At 37.3% G+C, this 25,190-nt stretch overlaps 1 protein-coding gene and 1 pseudogene across 4 annotated transcripts in view; one reads left to right on the forward strand and one right to left on the reverse strand.

Moving 5' to 3' along the window:
• CNOT6 (CCR4-NOT transcription complex subunit 6) overlaps positions 1-25,190 on the forward strand; it is a 70,066-nt gene that overhangs the window by 21,225 nt on the left and 23,651 nt on the right. For all 4 annotated transcript variants that reach the window (XM_045069244.1, XM_013059679.2, XM_004758985.3 and 1 more), the window contains 2 exons: positions 1,776-1,889; positions 24,371-24,557. In XM_045069244.1, the coding sequence (XP_044925179.1) occupies positions 1,778-1,889; positions 24,371-24,557 (299 nt within the window). In that variant the 5' untranslated portion in view covers positions 1,776-1,777. The remainder of the gene's footprint in view (positions 1-1,775; positions 1,890-24,370; positions 24,558-25,190) is intronic.
• Positions 12,783-24,213, reverse strand: LOC123388882 (annotated as a pseudogene).

Genomic DNA, 25,190 nt, shown 5'->3' on the forward strand with positions numbered 1-25,190 from the left:
TTCACATGGTGGTAAGTTTTTCTCCAGCTATATTTAGCTGAGTAGTATCCAGAAAAGGTAGAGAGTTGGCTAAAGTGGGTTTGGGCTCATCCAAGTGAATAAGGTGAAGTGAGACTCAGTCAAGGAGTTTGGGGTAATGTGCAAAGGGTGTGAGATTTCATTTCACTTAAATATTTTGGAGGGTATTGATAACATAAGGATTAAGGAAATAACTGCAAGTGAAATGAATGATAGTCCTTCAGTATCAACTTCTGTTTAGTACTTCAAATTGTCTGATTCTCAGAAATGGTTTTTACACTTGGTTTTTCCAAATATACCCAAACAGGTGTATGTAGTGCATTTGATTGCTGTGCCTTGTAAATTGTGTGATCCATGTCAATTTCCTTCTGTCTTGTTTTTTTTTTTTTTTTAAAGATTTTATTTATTTATTTGACAGAGACAGATCACAAGTAGGCAGAGAGGCAGGCAGAGAGAGAGAGAGGAGGAAGCAGGCTCCCTGCTGAGAGCCCAATGCGGGACTTGATCCCAGGACCCTGAGATCATGACCTGAGCCGAAGGCAGCGGCTTAACCCACTGAGCCACCCAGGCGCCCTCTGTCTTGTTTTCATGTGTCATGTGTTTGTTGAAGAAATTGGGTCTTTCTCATCTGTAACTTTCCGTATTCTGTATCTGGCCAGCTGTATTTCTGTAGAGTTAAGTTAAAAAAACATTTTTTTTTTAAAAGATTTTTATTTATTTATTTGACAGACAGAGATCACAAGTAGGTAGAGAGGCAGGCAGAGAGAAGAGGGGAAGCAGGCTCCCTGCCTAGCAGAGAACCCAATGCGAGACTTGATCCCAGGAACCTGAGACCATGACCTGAGCCGAAGGCAGAGGCCCAATCCATTGAGCCTCTCTCAGGCGCCCCTCTTTGTTTTTTTTTTTTTTTTTTTTTTTTTAAAGAGTGAGAGACAGATTGAGAGAAGAGAAGGTCAGAGGGAGAAGCAGACTCCCCATAGAGCTGGGAGCCCAATGTGGGACTTGAACCTGGGACTCCGGGATCATGACCCGAGCTGAAGGCACTTGCTTAACCAACTGAGCCATCCAAGCTGCCCTCTCTTGTGTTATTTTTAACATAGTCCTTTGTCTCCTGTATTTTGTTCAGCTGGTACCAGAAGTAGAAGGGCTTGATATGATTCACATTCAATTTCTTATTTTTAATATGTTTTGATGAGGGGACCAGGGCATAGGTAATATTGGCATATAGATCTAGTTGTCCTAATAATGAAATTGGTCATTGGGTTGAGGTCTCATAACCTATATATCCATTTAATAATTTATCCATTGGATTTTTTTTCACCTAATGCTTTTATTAATCATTGTGATCATGGTGATCATTGCCTAGATCCAATTTTTTTTTCTACTAGGGGTTGTGAAATAGTGATTTTCTAATTATGTGACTCTTTCTGTGTTTATTAGCTGGAAATCCGTTAAAAACATTCCCTTATCTACTCAGTCATTCTTTTATGTTCATGTTGTCTGACCTGTGGCTACTGGTTGCTTCTTCAGACTTTCTGCTGCTTTATGGCCACAGCATCTTTGTTAGCATCCAGCCCTGTTTTGTATTTTTTTGATCCCGGACCTGAAATCTTCCATTTCTCCAAAAGTCCCTAGTTCTTTTTGTTGGGAAGTAGTATTTAGAGATCGTAATACTAATGTGTTTACTTTTAAAAAGATGTCATTGTTTTCGTTATTTGGTTCTTCAGAATACTGATTGGATTTTTTTAATTCAACAGGCATGCCCAAAGAAAAATACGAGCCCCCTGACCCTAGGAGGATGTACACAATCATGTCCTCTGAGGAAGCAGCAAATGGAAAGAAATCACATTGGGCAGAGCTTGAAATAAGTGGTAAGACCTGCATGCATAAATTTATGGTATAGAAATCAAGATATGGTAGAAAATTAAGTTCTCTAATGCCAGTACACAAAAGAGGCAGTGCTGTATTTTGCCAGTGCTAATTTATCTTAGAGGTGGGAAGGTTCAGTGGCAGGAGCATAGTTTCAGTCAAGTTCGAAACCCATTCATTGCTTATTCTTTAAGTATCTGTGTCCTTTTATAAAATGGGAGTAATAACAAGGATGAGATGAGAATAACATCTCATGGTATATGAGGTTTGTTCTGATACATAATTCTCTGGTGAGGTAGGGTCGAGCTTTTGTATTACAACAAATTTCCAGTGGGGTGGGAAATGCCTGTCCTAGTATAGGTTCTGTGATAGATTTGTTTCTCCTTATTTTCTCCATTTGTTTTTCAGTCTGCATCTACAAGAATGGCCTTATTCAGAAACACAAAATCTTAAAGAATTTAAAGCAGATCTCAAAGTTCCCTTCTACCTCAATGCAGTCTAGACATAGAGAAATAGATGAACCTCCAGAGATATTCCCATAGTCCCTACGAGTGGGCATGCAGCCTCTTTTTTAATACTTCAGAGATTGTGACGGGAATTGTTACCTCTCAAGGCAACTAGTGCTAAAGAAGTTGTGTGTGAATGTTGGCCTGATGGGCCTCTCCATATTTTTCTTCCAGTCTTTCTTGATTTTAGTCTTCTGAAATAATGAAAAACAAGTTTTCTCTTCTTTTTCCTGACTGCCGTGGATTTTTTTTTTTATTTATTTAATGCAGCGAATATATTGAGCATATGCTATGTGCAAAACATTTTGCAAGGTGCTGTACTTGGTATATGGAAGATCAATAGATGGGATAAAAAGCATACTCCCTGTTATTCTGGAGCTTATGAATATCAGTGAGAACAGAGTATACCAGTATGCATCACTAATAGACAGAAAATAACTGCCAGTCTAGTTAGGAAAGTATTTATAGGAAGCACAAAAGGAAGTAATGATGGTAATATTCTTCCTTTGTCAGCTCCAAATTTCTGATTAACCTCTTCACTCTCTGGCAAACCTAAACACTCTCCCTGGGTACCCACATTAGTCTCTCCTGGTTCCCTCTCTCTCGAGGTTTTTAGAGTGCTGGTGGTAATTAATTTCCTTCAGTTTCATAGAGTAGGTGTGGTAGAGTGAAATTTTTCTTTTTTCTCCTCTTGTCAGATTTGACTTTCTGGGTCAGGGTAGCCCAAAAGGAAATAACACTCTCTGATTTACCAGTTTCCTTTAAACCTTTAGGCAGTCACCCATTCCTGCTTTCCCCTTTTAATTTCCCAAGGATTGGTATTTAATTGTATTTTTCTCTTTTTTTTTTTTAGATTATATTAGAAGTTTTTATACATCCTTTGCTTGTAGGGAAGTTTCCTTTTCCTTACAATGTCAGGATAAGTTTAGAAAGTACTCAGTGAGATTATATCTCTGAGGTTAAGGGGATTCTCCTCTACTCTTCCTCCCTCTCCCTCGTGTTGGGAACCTCTTGGCAAATTTGAATCACTGTTTTCTGCTTACTCTGAGCTTTGGGAAGAAATCTGTGTATGAGATAGGAAGGAAGTATCGTATTAGTATCCTGGAGGATAAACTGTTGGTTGAAATAGGTCTGTGGAACATGGCCTTGTAATAAAGTCACTATCAGGGAGATGACTTTACTGTCTTAGCCAGACTTTAATACATAAGCTCCTTTGTGTAGAAATTAAGACTGACTTCAGTTCATGCAAAGTCATTCATGTAAATGCTTTAGCACCAGTTTCTTAAGATTTCTGTTATGCAGAGTTCTAGGGATCTGAGGTCTTCGAGTCCTAGACCCACAGTTACCTCATGTACTCCTCTGGTTCCAGGGAGAATGGGTGGTGAGTTCCTTTTGCCCTTTAGAGGTAACCAGATAAATCAAATGACTACTGGTCATTTACTTTTTAAAGAAAGCTTTTTTTTTTTTTTTTTAATTGTAACATGGAACACATAAAACTGCATAGACAAATCTATTAATGAATGAGTATAAGGCCAAAAGCCTTGTAAAACCACTGTCCAGGTAAAGAATTAGAATTTTTTCATCCACCCAGAGCCCCTTCCAGTGAGCTTTAATACCAAATTATGTATATCTAAGGATTATAGTTTAGTCCCCTATCCCCTATTTTTATTTAGTCTGTCTTCATTTACAGCATCCCCTTCTCTGTTGAACTGGGGTGGTTTGACTTGTTTCCCCACAGTCTCTGCTTTGCTTACTGAGACTCGTGCAGTTCAGCATGTTTTTCATCCCCTACAAATGGGCATCTGGATGCAGAGGCTTGATCAGGCCTGTGCAGGGCTATAACCCCTGTGCAGGGCTTAGCGTGGTGCTGTGCTTTTTCTTCAGACAGTACATGAAGTCTGAAGGTCTTCTTTTCCACTGATGTTTCAGTGCTAGAGCCATTAATTCCTTTAGGGTTGCAAAATAGTGATACTCTAATTCTTCTTCTTTTTTTTTTTTCTTTACATTAAGTGAGGTACATCTATAAAGAGATGTTTTTCCTTACTGATTGATTTTCCAGCGTACAGTTTATGTAGGAAAGACAGAAAAGAAAGTTTTGTCTTTTTTTCTTTTTTCATTTTATTTACTAGTTTTCAATATAAACTATCACCCTTTGAGGGTGACTAGGTTATTTATTTATTTATTTATTCTTAAAGATTTTATTTATTTATTTGACAGAGAGAGAGATCACAAGTAGGCAGAGAGGCAGGCAGAGAGAGGGGGGGAAGCAGGCTTCCTGCTGAGCAGAGAGCCCGATGTGGGGCTTGATTACAAGACTCTGGGATCATGACCTGAGCCGAAAGCAGAGAGAGGCTTTAACCCACTGAGCCACCCAAGTGCCTCGAGGGTGACTAGGTTTTTTAAAATGTCATTATTAATTGCTGTATCTAAATATTTGAGTTCCAGGTGTACGTCATGAATTGTAATTAACTGTGATGCTTACATTTTCCTGTTGTTAATTAATGGGAGAGCTTCTTAAATTATTTCTCGGTTTTTGATACAACCCTAATTTGTCTTTGGTAGTGTGATATAGCAAGATTTTCTTGACTCATCTGTGTATTTCCTGCCTCAAACCTGGAATATGTAATTTTTTCCAAGAAAAAAAAATTTTTTTTTAATTTGGAAATGATATTTCAAGACCAGAATCTCTGTTGCTAGGGATGCTTGTTGCTATTTGGTTGGTCATTGTTTCTAGGTCTTTCCATGGGACAGAACAAGGAAATAGGACTATACATACTGTATCTTTTTATTTTATATATAGAGAGAGAGAGCGAAGGAGAGAGGAAGTCATACATATTTATGATGGAAGGATATATATTTGTGATAATAAATACATGCTTAATATAAAATATTTTTAAATATATAAAACACATTTGTATATTTATAATTAAAAATCTTATAAAAATATACTGACACTTTTAATTCAGATTTAGAAGAACAGGGATTTTTAGTTAACCTTTTCTATAATTACATGTGTGTCTCCTTTAATACCGAGTGTCCTAGTTCTCAGGGACATGGGATGATGGAATTTGAATATCCTGTAATTACTTATTTGGTTTATCCCATCTTACATTGCACTCTCAGAATAACAGTACTAAAAATACTACCACTAATATGAGTACTGAAAGCAGGTAGAACTTCTTGGAATATTATTTCCATTCCCCATCCCTCTCCCATTAAATAGTTGTACTCCATATTTTGAGAGTATGTAGTCATTATGTACTATCAGCCTTCCCATTTAACCTGCATACAATCCTATTTGGACTTGTTTTCTAAGTAAGTATATATTCAGTGCCTCCCACTAGTTTATTTATCTCTAATCATTTTAGTTTTCTGGAATCTTACTCTCTAGGTGTTTCTTAGGAAGGGCTCCTAGGAGCATATTCTCTGAGTTTCTTGCATGTTGATAACAGTCTGTGTCCTATATATTTGAATGTCAGTTTGGCTGTAAGTAAAATCGGTGGCTTGCGTTCTTTCCTGAAATATCTTGAATATGTTGCTTCAGTTTTGTGATAGGCTTTGATGACAGTCTGATTTTCTTTCACCTATTATTTGCTCTTTTTGCCTAGATGCCCAAAGGTTTTTTTAAAAAATCAGTAATTTTAGTGGAATATATCTTGATGTTGGTTGTGTTCTACCTTGATATGCTCAGGTACAGTATGATAAGAAAAATGTGTACATGTGTAATTTGAAATTTTTTTCTTTTAATTTTAGGACAGTTTGGATAATAACTTTTAGTATTCTGATTCCTTCATCTTTTTTCAGAGATTTCTGAATTTGCATATTTGTCTCTTGAATAATTTTAAAGCTTAAAAAAATTAAGGTATAATTTACAGGAAAATAAAAATAAAATGTAGTAGAACTCACACTTTATTAGTTGTACAGTTCTTTTATAAATATACACATTTGTGTAACCAGCACCACAGTTACGAGTTTCATCATTCCCAGAAAACTTCCCCATGCACCTTTTTCCTTTTTTAAGATACTACTTATTAGAGAGAGAGCACAAGTTGAGGGGAGAGGCAAAGGGAGAGGGAGAAGGAAAAGCAGATTCCCTGCTAAGCATGGAGCCAGATGTGGGGCTCTGTCCCAGGACCCTGGCATTATAATCTGAGCCAAGGTCAAGAGTCAGATGCTTAACTGACTGAGCCAGCCAGGCACCTCTAAAAGAAACTTTATTTTTTAGGGCTGTTTTAGCTTCACAGCAAATATGACACAGTATTGTGCATGACTTACCCGCTATTAACATCCTCTACCAGAATGGTGCATTTGTTACGATCGATGAACCTGCATTGACTGACACTATCACTCTTGGTTCACTCTATAAATGTACCTTTTATGGGTCTAGATAAATACATAATGACATGTATCTACCCATTATAAATCATAATATTTTCACTGCCCTAAAAGTCCTCTGTGCTCTGCCATTTCATCCTCCTTTTCTCTCCCTGAACCCCTGGCAACCAGTGATCTTTTTACAGGTTCCATAATTGCCTTTTTCAGAATGTCACATAAAAGATATATTCGTTGGAATCATATAGTATGTAGCCTTAAACTTTGACTTCTTTCACTTGGTAATGTGCATTTATTTAAGTTCCTCCATGTCTTTTCATGGCTTGATAGTTCATTTCTTTTTAGTGCTAAATAATATTCCATTGTCAGGATGTACTGCAGTTTATTTATACATTCATCACATCTACCGAAGGACATCTTTGTTGCTTCCAAATTTTGGCAGTTATGAATAAAACTGCTATAAACATCCATGTGCAGGTTTTTTTTTGTGGATGTAAGTTTTCAGTTCCTTTGGGTAAATGCTTGGGAGTGCGATTGCTGGATCATATGGTAAGAATATGTTTAGTTTTGTAAGAAACTGCTAAACTCTTCCAAAATGTCTGTATCATTTTGCATTTCCACTAGCAGCGCATGAGACTTCGTGTTGTCAGTGTTTGGGATTTTGACTATTCTAAATGGTACATGTAGTAGAATCTCATTGTTGTTTTAATTTTCATTTCCCTGATTCATATGATTAAGAGTACCTTTTCATATGCTTATGTATTATATTATCTGCATATTTACTTTGGTGAGATTTTTACGTCTTTTGGCCATTTTTAAATTGGATTGTTTTCTTATTGTTGAGTTTTTAGGAGTTCTTTGTATATTTTGGATGACAGTCCTTCACCAGATAGGTCTTTGCAAGTGTTTTCTCCCAGTGGCCTGACTTCTCATTTTCACTCTCTCTCTCTCTTTTTAAGATTTTTATTTATTTATTTGACAGAGAGAGAGAGAATACAAGCAGGGGAAGAGCAGGCAGAGGGAGAGGGAGCAGGCTCTTGCTGAGCAAGGAGCCCTATGTGGGGCTCGATCCCAGGACCCTGGGATCATGACCTAGGCAGAAGGCAGTCGTTTAACTGACTGAGCCACCTAGGCACCCCTGTCTTCTCATTCTCTTGACAGTGTCTTTCACAGAGCAGAACTTAATTCTAATGAAGTCCAGTTTATTCTTTCTTCATGGGTTGTGCTTTTGTTGTTATGTCTAAGAAGTCATTGCAGACCTAAATCGTAGATTGCCTTCTGTGGTATCTTTTAGGATTTTTATGGTTTTGTGTTTTACATTTAGGTCTGCAATCCATTTTGAGTTAATTTTTATGAAGAGTGTAAGATATCTCTCTCTATATATTTTTTTCTTTTTGGATGTCCAGTTATTCCAGCACTATCTGTTGGAAAAGAGTTTCTCTGTTTTATTGCCTTTGATTAGTTGACTGCCTAAAGACCTGGGCTCTCTGTTCTGTTCTATTGATCTGTTTGTCTGTTCTTTTGCCAATGCTACAGTGTCTTGTTTACTGTAGCTTTAAAGTAAGTCTTGAAGGCAGCTAACATCAGTTCTCCAGCTTTCTTCTTCTCCTTCAGTTTTGTGTTGGCTATTCTGTGGTCTTTTGCCTCTGCGTGTCAATATCCATAAAATAACTTGCTGGACATTTGGTTGAGATTGCATTGAATCTATAGGTCAATTTAGGAAGAGCTGACATCTTAATAATATTGAGTCTTCCTATCCATGAACATGGAATATCTGTCCATTTAATAATTCTTTGATTTCTTTCATCAGAGTTTTAGTTTTTCTCATACAGATCATATACATAGTTTGTTAGAGTTATACTAAATATTTCATTTTGGGGGTGCTGGTGGTATTGTTTTTAATGTCAAAATCCAATTATTCATTGCTGGTATATAAGAAAATTGATTTTGAATCTATAGTTCTTCATGGATTTGTGATTATTAAAAATGTCTTTTCTAAAAGCATTTTCTTTTTGTCTACTTACTCATTATTAAGTTCTTGGTAGTTTAGTTTTCCTTTACTGAAATTTTCTAATTCTTATTTATGTTCTTTTATTGCTTTTATCATGTTCTTAATGCCAAACTTTTAGCTCAGTTTGAAATTGTAAGTAATAGTTTTTGGGGTATGTTTGTGGTATATTCTTCTTGTCCATAGGGAGTTATTCAGGTAACTTTTTTTTGATTTATCTATTTTTTAGAAAGAAAGAAAGCACACAAATGGAGGGTAGGGGCAGAGAAAGAGTCTTAAGCAGACTCCCCACTGAGCATGGGGATGGATCTCATGGCCCTGAGATCATGACCTGAGCCGAAACCAAGAGTCAGACACTTAACTGAGTCACCCAGGTGCCCCTATTTTGGTAACCTTTAAAAATACTTAATAACTTACGGGATTTGAGCATATAGCTTTTCATGTTCATTTTTATTTAAATTTTATTTATCTGAAGTTCCTGAAGGTGTGATTCAGGATTGTTTTTCTAACTTCAGAGCTCCATCTTCTGGTTTTTGAAGTGAAACTTTCTGATTCTGTTCCCTTCTCTCATTTTTATCTGGACCTTTTTTTCCCCTTCATCTCTCTTATGCCTTTCTCACTAAATTTTAATTCTGTTTTTGGAGATTTTTTATCTCAGGGGCTTTGGCTGGTTAGTTTGTGGAGTTCTTGGGGTCCAGACTACATTCAGACTTACTGTGGACACTGCACTCATAATTGAGTTGCACTGAACTCCTCCTGGTTGCAATGAGGTTCTCAGGTGGGTGCTTCCAGTAGATACTAGTTGGTTTCTGTCTTTTTAGTTCTGGTAGTTGGGTTTCAGTATGTTGTCATGTGATTTATTTTCTCTTTTCCTATCTGTTTTTTGTTGCCTTTCTCTCCTTTTTTCCCCTTTTGGATTAACTAGGTATTTTTGGTAAAATTGGGTTTTATCTCCTTTGTTGACTACTAAACTATAATTTGTTTAGTAATTGTTCCTTTAGGGTTTATAAAGTAAACTGTATCAAGACTATTATATTAGTTCGTATTTGGTGTAAGAGTCTTAACAATTTACTTCTGTTTTTTTTTCTTCTTTGTGCCATTGCTGTCATATAGTTTCCTTATACATGTTATAAATCTCACAGTGTATTATTATTTCTCCTTTAAAGGGTGAAGTATTAGGAAAAGTTGTTTTTATTTACCCACATACTCACTGTTTTCAGTGCTCTTCCTTCCTTTATCTATAGGTAAGTTTCTGTTATCCTTTTCCTTTCAATTGAAGGACTTTTCCTTAATATTTCCTATAATGGAGGTCTGTTGGTGATTTGTTAAATTTGGGTTTCGTGTTTGAAAAGTCTTTTACTTTGCCTTATTTTTTTTGTGAGATATTTTTTTGGGGTATAGAGTTCTAGGTTGACAGTTTTCATCTTTCAGTACTTTAAAAGATCCTGTTCTACCATCTTGTTGCTTGCATTGTTTTTGATTAGAAGTTTGCTGCTGTTCTTATTGTAGTATCTTTTATGTATGTCCTTTTTCTGTAGCTGCTTTAAGACTTTCCCTTTATTACTAGTTTTAAGCAATGTGATTATGATGTACCTTGGTGTCTTTTCTTTCTTTTTTTTTCCTTCTTGTGCTTATGTTTTATTGAAACTCTTGAATCTGTAGGTCTATAGTTTTCATGAAATTTGAAAAAGTTTAGGTCACTCTTAAAATAATTTTTTATGTTCTCCCATCCTGTACCTACCTTTTTTGGAATGGAGTTACTTGTATCTTAAGGTGTCCCACAGCACACTAATCCTCTGTTTAATTTGTTCTGTTTCCCCTCCACCCCCTTTTGGACAGTTTTTATTATGTCTTCAGTTTCATCTTTTCTTTATAGTATCTAATTTGCTGTTAATTTTATCCAGTAATATTTTTTCATAAATGGAAACTATCTTTCAAAAACTTTCAAAACTAGCATAATAGTTTTTCATAACTTTATTTTTCATAACTGGAATTTAAAAGTTTTTTTTTTTTTTTTTAAATCTTCCATACCTTTACTTAACATTTTGCCTCTACCTTTTTGAGGGTATGTAATACAGTTACAATAACTTTTAATTGCTTTATCTTTTTCATTTCTGGATTGCTTTGATTCTTTCCACTCCCTCTACCCATTTTTCTTTTTCTCTCTTTTTGCATGCCTGGTAATTTTTTATTAGACATATTGCATTGTGAATTTTACTTTTGTGGGGGCTGGATGTTTTTATACTCCTGTAAATACTCCCGAGCTTTGTTCTGGGGTGGAGTTAAGTTAGATGCTCTCAAGGTTTGCTTTTAAGTAACACCTCTCTAAATTTTCCAAGTTAGGAAATTTTCCATCTGGTGGAATGTATGATCCTAAGGATTGCTCCCTTTGGCCTTTTCAGTTTGTCCTCATTCCCCCTTCTCTGTCCTCGGGTTTTCTTTACATGCATTTACATATCACTACTCAGCTGAAGACTCAGGAGGGTCCTTAGATCTTTAGGGTGTTTTATGTGTGTCCCTCTCTCTCCTCTTTGGCACTAAGCCCTGTGAACTCTAGCCATCTTGGCATCTCTGGACTGCCAGCTTCATCTCAATTTGCAAAGACTGCCAGACTTCACCGGGTTCCATCCCCCTGCACTACTCTAAGAAAAGTGTCCAGGCAGAACAGCCTCAAAGGCTCACATTGTTTCCCATCTGTCAATGATTATTGTCCTGTGCTGCCTGGTGTGTAATGTCTGAAACTCTGTTTTTCATATATTTGTTTGGTTTTTAGTTGTTTTATGTAGGAGGGTAAATCCAGTCTGTGTCACTCTTTTTTTAAAGTGTAAGTCCATCACAGCTTTTTAAAGATTGTGCTTGATAACTCCAATATCTGAATCTCCTGGGAGTTCTGTTTTGTTGTTTCTCTTTTTGTTTCGGTTTTCAATCCTTTGGTAAGTTTCCTTGAATGCTGGAAATTATAGGAAGTGGATGAATAATTTGATGGTCTGTCTGGATGGTATTTTTTCTTCTTTGGGGTGGATTTGCTTTTGTCCTTGGCAGGCAGTCATAGTAAGGATCAGCTCCCAGGGGCGCCTGGGTAGCTCAGTGGATTAAAGCATCTGCCTTTGGCTCAGGTTATGATCCCAGGGTCTTGGGATTGAGCCCCCACATGGGGCTCTCTGCTCAGCAGGGAGCCTGCTTCCTCCTCTTTCTCTCTCCCTGCCTCTCTGCTTACTTGTGATATCTCTCTCTGTCAAATAAATAAATAAAATCTAAAAAAAAAAATTTTCTTTAAAAAAAAAAAGTGGGGGGGAAATCAGCTCCCCATGATCTAATCAGGAATTCATCTCTTTTGAGTGTTGTTGGTGTTCGGTGGGCTGGCTTACTGCAGGTCACACTTGCTCCGTTATTAGGTCCTAACTGGAATCTTGATGGTTTAGCAGGGTCCTTCTCCTTGGCGTTTCCTGAGTTCCTGTGTTGTTTCCCCAGTAGTGGAAGAGGGATTAAAGCTTTGCTTAGCTCCTCAGCTTCTCTGCTTTCACCTCATCTACTTGTTTTTGCTGCTTGCTTTTGCTTCATATTTTGCCACAGGTAACGTGGGATCTGTCCTGCCTACTATTTCTCTTTGGTTCTCTTCTAAGTTCTTTGTCTCTCATTTCTCTGTAGTTCTCTAGTGCTTTCAAATTCATTTTTGTGTTTTGTACCCTATTTTCATCTAGTTCTCTTTCTCTGGAGGATGATAGGTCAACAACAAATTACTATTACAGGAAGCTGAAATTCAGATGTGTACAAATTTTTAAATTCTGCCTAAAGAATCTGCAAACAATTGTCATGTTTCTCTTACTCCATTGTATGGTGGCAGCATTGTAATTGCCTGCTTTTGAGGTACATCTGAAGCCCACAACAGCTACTCATTCCAGGTCCTTATCCTCATGCTCATGCTCAGAAGCCTTCCAGGGAACAGGGGCCTGGGTCTGGACTCCTTGGTAGTATTTTTTTTTTTTTAAATTTTTGAGACTGCATATATTTGTCTCTATAAGGTAGTCCTGGGCTGGCCTTTTCACTTTTTATAGTTGGGGAAACCTGTGACTTAGGACTTCTACTTTTAGGAATCTATCCAGACTCTCTGTTGGGGAGATAACTCCAGTCGTAGACATCATGCTCTGGTGATAAATATATACTGATTCATCACTGCCACCATCTGCCCTGGGCCTTTTCTCCTCACTCTTGAGCCTACAGTACTGCTGGCATCCTGGGTGACGTTTCTCGATAGATTTCTAGCCAAGGATATATGTAGTTCAGCAGGCTTGTTGCTGTATAGTTGTGGTGATTTGGATTTTGTGTCTCCTCTTTTGGCTCCTCTGAAAACATCCCTGAGAACTTGTGTGTATTCACTTGCACCTTGAAGGATATCAACTTTGCTGGTTTCCTGCTATAGGGAAGTGTCTTCAATTTATCAAAACCAGGGTTGAGATTTTTTTGTCTGCTCATGCATGTACCACTGTTCCAGCACCAATTGGAGGTCCATCCTCCGTAGAAGAGTAGCCACCAGAGGGGAGCTGCTGGAGCTGGCAGAGGGTGACCAGCTGGAGCAGTCTGTCCTCCAGCACCTCAGCCTGCGGGATGTCCAGAAGAGCAGGCACAGGTGCTGTGTCCCTGGCGGAGGGTGGCTGACCTCCTCAGTAGTCTTTAAGTGATAGTGGAATCAGGTGCCTTAGCTATGGGGCCACACATTCCCCTTTTCTCCTTTGTGACATTTTCTGACCTTCTGAAAGCTTTAGTTGAGTTTGAGTTTAGTTTGAGTAAGCTTTATTCATGTTTTTCCATGGAAGAGTGGTAGACCATGTTTCTCAAATTCTGGATCCTATTCTTCCGATTTTTTTTTTTTTTTTTTGAGAGTATTACATTTAGCTCTTTTTGTAAGTGTTACTTTTGGTAAGTAACACTCCAGAGTCAAGCAACTTTAAATATGTTATCAGCTTGTACAGCTGTCTGCTGTTTGGTTGACCCTGGTGTCTGCTTTGTGGAATTTTAGAGTGGGAACAGGTAAACACGAGAGGAAGGAAACTCAAGAGGAAGGAGGACATCTGGAATAGGAATTTTGAGGCCATCACTAACATGCTGGAAATCACTTACTTGTTACTCACTCCTTTATTTTGAAACTTATGATATGGTAGGTGATGGGAAATAAGATTTTAGGAGTCTTGCAGGCTATAGGAGAAGACTCCCATGAGAGGATAATTGTAAAACCATAATAAATATAGGACAAAAAGCCTGACCTACTGTCTTTTCTTTAAGATGGTCTTAGCCAGCCTGGCTAAGGATCAGGGAAAGTATCCTAGAATAGCTGACTACTGAGTTAATGGTATTAGCCAGGGGAAAGTGGAGTTAAGGACATCTCAGGAAGAGGGGACGTGGAGAACCTAAAAAAGCATACAGTGGAAGTCTCCCTTTCACACAACCCCCCATTAAACCTCCAAGCGTGCACACACATACGCATTCACACTCAGGGTCAGGAGTTTCTTCTGCATTCCTCTGGAGTCCTTCTGTTCATATACAAATACAGATGCTTATTCCACACCTAATTATTAATTCAAAAGACAATATAGATTTCTGCACTGTGCTTTTTTTCTCATGTGATATTGTATTGTGGAGAGATTTCTAAATAAGGATAGAGACAGTTCTCCTGTAATCATACTATTTCTTTCACTGTAATTTAAGTAGTACAATAATGATGGTCAGTCTGTGACAAACAGTGCTACAGATGGCTTTGCATCTCCCCTAATATGCCTTTATAATTCTGACATGTGACACTTGGCTTTTTTTTTTTAATAATGAAAATCAGGATCAACTTATTTAGTTCTGGCATTTTTATCATGATCCTGTTATTTTATAAATTAGGGTGAATTGTAGAAGTCTTTCTGTTTGTTCCTTTTTATATCCTTAAGCCTAATACACTTATTAGATTTATTCCTAGGTATTTTACCTTCTGGTTCTTGTAAATAGGGTCTTCTCTTATTTTTTATTTTTTTAATTTTAATTTTAATTTTTTTAAAAGATTTTATTTATTTATTTGACAGACAGAGATCACAAGTAGGCAGGCAGAGAGTGAGAGGGGGAAGCACACTCCCCACTGAGCAGGGAGCCTGATGTGGGGCTCGATCCCAGGACCCTGGGATCATGACCTGAGCCGAAGGCAAAGGCTTTAACCCACTGAGCCACACAGGCGCCCCGAGTCTTCACTTATTTTTAAATCTATTATATATATACAAATTATTGTCTGCATGTAATTTTGTTTGTTTTTTGTTATGCTGTAAAATTTTTTTATCTAACAGTTTTACTGAGATATAATCCACATATCCTACAGTTCACTCCAAATGTATGGTTCACAGGGTTTTAGTGTACTTACGGAGTTGTGCCACCATTACCATAGTCACTTTGAAACATTTTTAGTACCCCAGAAGAAACCCTGTATTTACTCATTAGCAATCACTTCCCATTTTCCTCCAGTCCCCTCCCTGGCCCTAGGTAACCAGTAATTTATTTTCTACATTTATAGATTTGGCTCTTAGGATTTTATGTACATGGAATCATACAACATGTGGTCTTTGTGCCTGCCTTCTTTCATTAGCATAATGTTCTCAAGATTCAGCCATGTTGTAGTACGTGTCAGTACCCCATTCCTTTTAGTGACTGAATAATATTCCATGTGTGGATATCGTCCCATTTCTTTATCTATGGAAAGACACACTCCTGTGTGTCTCCTCTACTCTCAGTACTCTGTTATAATTCTACTGCACTTTGACCCGAGATGAGTGGGTTTTCCATACATCAAGCAATTCTCGATACCGGCTCAATCTGACAGTTAGTGTCAGGTACCACAGGTTACAAGTTTAGTCCCAGGGGACTGTTCCACCGACTTCAGACAGTAGTCACAAAGTCTATGTTGTTACCTTGTGCTTCTGACTGAGGAGCTTTAAACCCAGAGGTTCTCAGGACCCTCTCCTTGGGTTTCATTGGCTGTATCAGCTCACAGAACCAGGAAAAGAGTTGACTTACTAGATTGCTGGTTTATTATAAGAATGCAGGAACAGCTAAAAGGAAGAGATGCATAGGGCGGTCTTTAGGGAACAGATAAGAAACTTCCGTGATCTTTCTAGACCCCTCACCCTTCCCCATACCTCCCTGTATTCTTCATCTTGGAAGTGCAGAACTCCATAGTTGAGGGATTCCTTCAGAGGCTTCCCTAGGCATGGGTGATTAAATCTGGTGATTGATCTAATCTCCTACCTCTCCTCCCTGATTGTTGGTGGGGGAGGGGGAGAAGGAGCTTGCTGGGTACTGAAACTTTCAACCTACTTATCCTGATTGGCTTCCCTGGCAACCATTCTCCATTCCAGGGGGTTTTTAAAAAGTCACCTTATTTAACCTTAAACTCTGGTGTTCTTGAAAAGGCACCTATGATAACAAAAGGCACTTTACTGCTTGATCACTTAGGAAATTCCAAGGATTTCAGGAGTTCCATGTTGGAAACAGAGGTGAAGACCAAGTGTGTGTGTGTGTGTGTGTGTGTTTTCTTTCTCTTTTCTTTTTTCTTCTTTTCTTTTCTTTCTTGGTTTTATTTATTTATGGGAGAGACAGAGTGTATGGGCAAGTGGTGGGGGGAGGGGAGAGGGACAAGAGGACTCCGTGTTGAGCAGGGAGCCCAACGTGGAACTCAGTCTGAGGACCTTGAGATCATGACCTGAGCTGAAACCAAGAGTTGAATGCTTAACTGACTGAACCACCAAAGTGCTCCCCCAAATACGTATTTGTTACAAAGTAGCACAGATTGTTTCTGCGGATAGGCTCTAAAGAATAATGTTACTCTGAACAGTTGTGTGTAAGTTTTTATGTGGGCATTTTCATTTCTCTCAGGTAGATACTTAGGAGTGGAATTACTGTATCATATGGGAAATGCTTAACTTTTTGAGTAACTACCAGACTGTGTTCTCCAAAGTTTTTGTATCATTCTACATTCTAAACCAGCCTTGTAGGAGGGTTCTAATTTCTGTACTCCTTGGCAACAGTTGTTACATCTGTCTTTTTGATTTAGCCATCTTAGTGGGGGTAAAAGAAGTACTCCATTGTAGCTTTCATTAGCCTTTCCCTGATGGCTCATGAATCAGAGCATCCTCGCATGTGTTTATTGGCCATTTGCTTATCTTCCTTGGAGATGATATGAACTTATGATAATGAAGATGTACGTAATGAGTGGATGGGGCAAGTATAAAATGATCTATTTCTCTTTCATTGTAGGGAATCAAGTTTAAAAGTGAAATATGCAGTTAAAACTGTGAGGATTCTAACCTGTGATGTTTTTTAAATCTCTCTTAACCTCAGATCAGTATTAGAAAATCTTTTATAGCAAAAAAAAAAAAAAGTTTGAAGGTCTTATAGTTCCATCATTTTTTCACTTTTTTCTTTTTAAAATCACATTATAGAATCATGTATAGTTCAACTCACTTTGAGTTGAACTCACTCTCCCGCTGTGTCTTTCTGTCAAATAAATAAAATCTTTTTTAAAAAGTAAAAAAAAAAAAGATAATTTTATTAACTGGGCACCTGGCTGGCTCAGTTGGTGGACTATAGATCTTGGGGTTGTGAGTTCAAGCCCCATGTTGGGTGGGAGATGACTTAAAAATAAAATCTTTACAAAAATCAAGTATTTTAGAAAAGTGTAAGAGGCATAATTGGTTAGTCACTGAGCTTTGCAACAAACATTTCCTTTTCCTCAGGTCAAACAGTTACTTGGCCGTAGAGCACAGACTGCTGAGGGAGGTCCCCTGACAGGAGTTAGCATTAGTTCCTGTGGTCATCAGCATCACACTGCAGCAGTCATTATATATTGAACCTGAGAGGCTCACCTTTCTCTCGCTTTCTGTTTCCTAATACTTGCCTCCGTCTTTCCATTCTCAGGTTCTAGTTTTTTTTTTTTACCTTCCGGCTAACCTTATTTTACTTAAGCTAGGTCTAATTTGAGCAAGCATTCTTTCATTGCATTTAAGACCAGAATTCCCACCAAAGTTTAATGAGTGTACCTTTGCAGTTGTGTTTTCCTTCGTGGATCAAAACTTCCATTTGTTCAGGCGCCTGGATGGCTCAGTGGGTTGTGCTGCTGCCTTCGGCTCTGGTCATGATATCAGGATCCTGGGATCAGGCCTCACATCAGGTGCTCTGCTCAGCAGGGAGCCTGCTTCCCCCTCTCACCCTGCCTGCCTCTCTGCCTACTTGTGATTTTTCTCTCTGTCAAATAAATAAATAAATAAATAAATAAATAAATAAAACTTTAAAACAAACAAACAAAAACTTCCATTTGTTGACTCACATGCTTTGGTGTGAGTACATCTCCTTCCCCATCAACTCCACTGTGTTTAAATGAAGCACTATCGAGGATCTTCCAAATCTTCTCCTTTGTGCTCTTCCTGTAATTCATGTAACTTAATCAGGGCCCTTTTCTCCCTTGGAATCCAGTTTGCCATTCTCACAACACAGACTGCTTCCTTCCTTAACTGCTTCAGGAGTTGTGAGCTGATACATGGTTAAATTACTATGTACCTCTAGCCACAACATTTTCATCAGTTGATCAACACATAAGCTTGTGTTAAGTGTTTTATTTTATTTTTTTAAGATTTTATTTATTTGTCAGAACGAGCGAGCACAAGCAGGGGGAACAACAGGTGGAGGTGGAAGCAGGCTCCCTGCTGAGCAAGGAGCCCCATGTAGGACTCGATACCAGAACCCTGGGATCATGACCTGAGCCAAAGGCAGACGTTTAACTGACTGAGCTACCCAGGCGTCCCTTGTGTTAGTTTTAAAGATAGCTTATTTAATGTCTGCCATCAGCTCCTTAATCTTGAACATGTGGACACTGTGACTGATGCCTGAGTGAAGCTGAAGCTTACTCAGAACACTGGGCAGGTCACTGCCTTGCACTTAGCATTTCAGCATCATGCTTAGGGGCCATTTAAGACCCCCCAAATCAGCCACAGAAAGCACAAGTATTCAAAAACTGTGGCATTAAATAGACAGCATAAAAGGCACGTGTTTCATCGTGAATGGTAGAGTGACAGGCCAGAGTGTTGCCTTGTTGGACCCCATCTGGGAACTGTTCTGGGTGACTGTTGGTTTTGCTACTCTGCATGTTTATAAATCAGTGACAGAGCTTTTGGGTTTATAAGTAAACTTGGAGGGAGTAGAATTCACAAATACAGAGTCTGGGAATAATGGAAATCAGCTGTGATGGCTGTTTCTTCTAAAATGTCAGTTTTAGAATTTCAATAGTTTTTCTTTCTTTTTTTTTTTTTCTTAATCTGCATATGTGGAAGTAATAATTTTGGTTTCTTCGTAAGTATGTTAATTACACCTGGTCCATTTAGTGTTTGCAAACTGCCTTTCTGATTTCAGGGAACACTTATTTATATTCCCCCATCTCCTGGTATTTAACAGTAAAGGATTCTGGATACTTTAGGATGGAACTACTTCTGAAAACACACCTTAATTTAAAGTCAGGTTAATCCCAGCATTTCTCAACTCACAAAGCTGCTTAAAATTAAATATAAATTTTTGGGTGCATATGAAAATGTACAGTTCTTTGGAGAAGTAAATAGATAACCTCAGAATTTCAGAAAGTGACTGTCTTGTTCATTGACCTCTCTCAAAAATTAGAGACCTTAATTTCTTGTATTACCTTGTTCTATCAGTAGAAATTGGTCTAATTGAGGAATTGTGATGGGGCAAGGGATATTCACATTTAAACTTTTAGTAGCTGTTACAGGATTGGTTTCAAAATATAGTGGTAGTTTTCTCATAATGAATGAGTGTATCTATTAACCCTCTTAGCCTTGTGGTTACTGGATACTAATTTTATTTTATTGTTTTTCTGATAGAAATGAATATTTTATTGTTTAAATTTGCATATGTTTTATTACTGAAATCCTTTTTTAAAAATAACTGACCCTTTGACCCTTTGTTTATTCTTGAATAATTTACTTGTTCTTATCTGTTGTTCATTTTCCTATTTTTGTTTTATTTTTTATTGCCTGAGCATAGGGACTTTGTATTTACCATTCTGTCCCCATACCAGTCCCTGAAAGTTCACTGAATAAATGAGTGTTCTCTCTTTGACTGCCATACATGTTGGCATGTCCACATTGTAGAGGTTTTGAGTTTAAATGAATTCAAACCTGACAGTGTTTTCATTTTTGGATTTTAGGGTTTGAGTTATGTTTAGAAATTGCCTTCCATTACTTTTCTATTTTTTTGGCATTTAGAAATTTATTTCAGTTTTACTTTTCTGTATATGGTTGAGATCTGAGTCTTCTGTTTCCCTTCAACCCTGTGTGATTGATGTCTTTATACATGACTCTTATACTTGATTCCTCCTCACCCGCCCCTTTCCTTCTTTATAGACTTTTTGGTTTCCTTTCTGGTTACCTTCTTGATTGAAAATTTTGTATCCTTCCTATTAAGTTCAAATATAAAAACGTATAAAAATGAATTTCACAAAGTGGTGTCTTGAGGATGAAACACCTGAAAAACACGCCCTCAGTAGTTTGTGATGTTTTAAGTATTTATACTGAATATTAGCTGTGTGCTTTAGTTTTATGAACTGAAAAGTAAATTTGTTTTACAAATAGGCTATGCTATATTTTCTAATTATTGCACAGTGAGGAAAGACACTTTCTCAGATCAAGGTAAGATTTTATTACAAAGTTGTATTGAGTTATAGTTGACATGTAATGATTAGTATGTATGCAAAGTGAATGATATGATGCTATATTTGGATCTGGATCTGTGTGTACATCTTTGAAACCATCACAACACTCAAGGAACATACCCATCATTCCCCAGATTTGTAATTCCCTTTCCATACCTCCTTCTTTTCTCCAGCCCCTTCCCCAGTCCCTGGGATTGGGGATTGTTCTGCTTTTTTAAACCATAGGATTGGTTTACATTTTGTAGAATTTTTATATAAAGGAAGCGATATAGTATGTCTCCCCCACCCCTTTTTGGTCTAACTTCTCTACTTACTTTGATATTCATCCATGCAGTTGGGTTTTTAATAGTTCATTCTTTTTATTACTGTTCCATTATTTGGATATGTCAGCGTTTGTTTATCCATTACTTGTTGTTGAACATATTTGGATGATTTCTGGTATTTGGCTATTACAAATACAGCTACATTTATATACAGTTCTTTGTAGTGTGTGAAACTCTTACTTGTCTGAGACAGATACCAAAGAATGAAACTGATCATAAGGAAGTTAAGGTTTAACTTTTTAAAAAACTCAAACTGCTTTTGCAAAGACGTTTTCTCATTTTACATTTGTACTAGATATCTTTGATCCATATCCTCACCAACAATTGGCAAGGAAGTCTTAATTTTAGCCATTCTTCTGGGTGTATAGTAATACCTAATTGTGGTTTTATTTTTTATAATTATTTTTAAATCTAATTGTGGTTTTAATTTGCATTTCCCTAATGATGCTGATGTTGAACATTTTTTTTTTTCATGTGATTATTTGCCATCTGTATGTCATCTTTGGTAAAGTGTCTGTTCAAATGTTTTAGCTGTTTTGAGAATTGAGTTGTGGGTGCCTAGGTGGCCCAGTTGGTTAAGCATCTGCCTTTAGCTCAGGTCCTAATCCAGAGGTCCTGGAGTCCGGCTCCCTGCTCAGCAGGGAGTCTGCTTCTCCCTCTCCCTCTGCCTCTTCTTGTGCTCTCTCTCTCACTAATAAATAAAACCTTAAAAAGAAGAAAATTAGGTTGTTTTCTTACTGAGTTTGAGAGTTCTTACATATAAGTCCTAAAATCAGGTAGTGTTAGTCTTCCAGCTTTGTTCTTTTTCAGAGTTGTTTTGAATTTTGTAAGGCCTCTGGATTTCCACGTGAATTTTAGAATCAACTTGCCAGTTTCAGACATGGTGGCATTGTGATTGTGACCATGTGACTCTCTGTAAACCAGTTTGAGGAGATACAATATCTTAATGATATTGAATTTTCTGATCTGTGAAGCTTGTATACCTCTCTCCTTATTTAGGACGTCTTTGATTTCTTTCAGGGTGTTTTGTAGTGTTGAGTACACAGGTCCTGCACATTTTGGAGGGGTTAGATTTGCCTCTTTTTCATAATTTTGGTTCTGTTGTAAATGTTATTTTAAATATCAGTTTCTGGTTGTGTGTTGCTGTATATAATACAGTAGATATTTTGTATATTGATATTTTATTCTACAGCCTTGCTAAACTCACTTATTTAATAGTATTTTTGTAGATTCTTGGGCTTTTACACAGGTGATTGTGCCATTTGCAGATAAACATGACTTCTGTCTTTCCACTTTAAAATTTTTCTTGTCTTATTCCATTGGCTAAAACTTCCAGCATAATTTTGAACGGGAGTGGTGATAGTGGACATACCTTGATTTGTTTCTGTTCTTAGGAGGAAAGCATTCATTCCCTTGCCACTAACTTTATTGCTGCCCTTTGTCAAGATTGAAGAATTTTCTATTCTTAGCTTACTGAGAGAGCTTTTTAAAAAATTTAATTTGTGATTTCATTTAAATGCTGATTTTAAATGTTGATTTTGTCAGATGCTTCTCTATATCTACATAGATGATTTTCTTTTCTAAGAAAAGTTTTGGAATCTTTTTTTCCCCAAATGTTTAATAAACCTTGGATTTCTTGGCACAGATCTTACTTGGTCATTATCCTATTAATATATTGAGGGATTTGATTTGTTAAAATTTTGTTAAAATTTGCGTTTATGTTCATGAGGGATTTGATTTGTAGGTTTTTTTTTTTTTTTTGCACTAGTTTTATTTCATTTTGGTATCCGTGATGTTGGCCTCATAGAGTAAATTGGAAAGTATCTTTTTGTTTTCAGTTTTCTGGATCAGTCTGTAGAATTATTATTAGTTCTTCCTTAAATGTTTGGTTGCTTTCACCAGTGAACCTCTCTTGTTCTCGAATCTTGTTTGTGGGAAGGTTTTTATCAAATACATTTTTAATGGTGTGCTACCATCACTACCATCCATCTCCATAGCTCTTTTCATCTTGTAACTTGCCTTCATTTTTAAAAGATGTTTTTGTTCAGTTACTAAGTTCATAGGATTTATTTTCTTACAGTACATTAAGGATTTTTTTGCCTTGTTGGGTGATGGCATATTTTTGTATTTCTATAACATGTATTGAGCTTTGTTTTGGGATATGGTTAGAAACAGTTTAATTCTTTTGAGGCTTGCTCTTTAACTTTCTTAGGTGAGACCAGAATGGTCTTTAGTCTGGGGCTGATTTTCTAAGTTTGGCACCTTTTGAATTACGAGATCTTTCCCTTTGGTACTTGGGAACACCAGCTAGCCTTAGTTGTGTGTATTCCTGGGGATTGTTGTTTCTGCTTCTTTTGGGTGTACCTCTGGCCCAGGCAATTTCTCACATTTTTATACTGATCGATACTCAGCTGAAAACTTGTGGGGGTACCATTTTCCCATCTCCAGACTTCTTTGTCTGTTCATCTCTCTCCTGTCTGGTACTCTGCCTCTGTAAATTCTAGTCCTCTTGGCTTCCCTGTCTCCAGAACTTAGGTGAGATCACTGTGCTGCCCCTGGGATCCCCTCCCTGTGCTGCTGTTCACAAGCTGAGACAACTGTAGGGCTTGCCTTCTTTGTGGTCCTTCAGGGGTCACTCTTCTGCACTGGTTGAGGTCTGATGTCTGAAATTTGTTGATTCACTTATATTTTCTGATATGGTAGTTGTCCAAGTAGGATAGTAAATTTGGTTCCTGTTACTCCATCTTGATTAGAACTCTCAAGATTGCTTTTCAGCCAGTAGAAAATCAGTTCGTAAAGACTAGTGTATTTTTGTTACGTCTGTTTGTTTCATTCTGTCTCAGACTAGGTCCTGGGTATTAAAGAGATAGGGGCAAAGTTCTTAGTTCTTAGATGGATTGTAGAAATGGTTGTCATCTTATCTGTATGTACCAAAGTACTGATTTCATGTTGCATTGAAATTAATTATTCTTTTCTTAGTTACTCAATCATGTGTCTGCTGCTGTTTGATATATATGACTTCATATCTGTAATGTGTCTGGGCAATTATTTTTACTTGTAATTTTCAGTACAGCTTTTTTTTAGTTACATGATTCTTGATGCAATTACCATTTGGGTACACTGGTCTTAAAACTTTGCTAAGCTGAGAATATATTGTTTACCTTTTGTTTTCAGGTAGAATTCTTGTTTTCTAGATAATGGGTTTGATTTTTTGGCATATTTTTAAATTAATCATGGTAAAATACTGGATTTATTATCAATATAAATTATTTGTACTGTTTATTTCATGTACATAGGTAAGGCAACTTTAAAGGATAAAGTCTTAACTGTTGTGCCCTTAAAAATACTGATGCAATCTAAACGTTGAGGTTTTTTTAAGTTTGCTAAGGAGAGTTTATAACCTACGTAGCAGTGCATTGTCCTAGAATAGGTAAGCTTTCTCCTGTTAAACCCTTCTTCACAATTTTTTGTGTAATAAATTTTTACTCACTGGAACATTAAATGTTACTTAATCCAGGGACCATAATGTAGAGAATGCTATATAATCCTTTCCCATTTGTTTCTTCTCTTACAGGAAAAGTAAGAAGCTTAAGCTCATCGTTGTGGTCACTAACTCACTTGACAGCTTTGCATCTGAGTGACAATTCCCTGTCCCGCATTCCTTCAGACATTGCCAAGCTTCACAATCTGGTGTATCTGGACCTGTCCTCTAATAAAATCCGGAGTTTACCGGCAGAACTCGGAAACATGGTATCACTCAGGTGTGCAGATTCTACTTGCTATGTGACTTTATACCCTCTAAGAACAAAATAGAGCATTTATTTTGCCAGGAAACAACACTACCAATTAAATGGTATTTGAACAAAAAGCAAACATAACTATATCCTCTTTGTAAAGTTTTCTGGGAAAATTGAATGTCAGCCAACAAATAAATCCAGTAGATTCCTTGCCTCAAATTTGTTTTATTGCTATATTTTATGTAATATATTTTATACTTAAGATATTTGGACAAAGTAGGGGTCAGCAAATAGAAGTCAGTTATATTATCCCACCTACGCACTCACCTGTGACAGATGGTGGTGGTGCTTTTCCCTCTTAACATTCTGGGGCACTGTACCATGGCTAACATGGTGTCCTGGAAACCACAGCAAGTGAGCGAAACCTTTTTGGCCATTCCTGGGCTTGTATGTGTGATAGTAATAAAGCCTGAACTTGAAGCTAGAATTAGTCATTGGATTTGGGGAACTATAGTGTGGAGTATAGGTGGTAGATAGGCTGTGGAGTCACACAGTTCAATTTAGAATCCTGACTTTGCCATTTACAGGTTGTGTGATTTGGGGCAAGCTCCTTAACCTTGCTGAGCACTTTTGTCCTATATGCAGTTGCTATATAAT

Source organism: Mustela putorius, unplaced genomic scaffold (genome assembly GCF_011764305.1).
Source record: "Mustela putorius furo isolate JIRA1106 unplaced genomic scaffold, ASM1176430v1.1 tig00003923_pilon_pilon_pilon, whole genome shotgun sequence".
Taxonomy (NCBI): domain Eukaryota; kingdom Metazoa; phylum Chordata; class Mammalia; order Carnivora; family Mustelidae; genus Mustela; species Mustela putorius.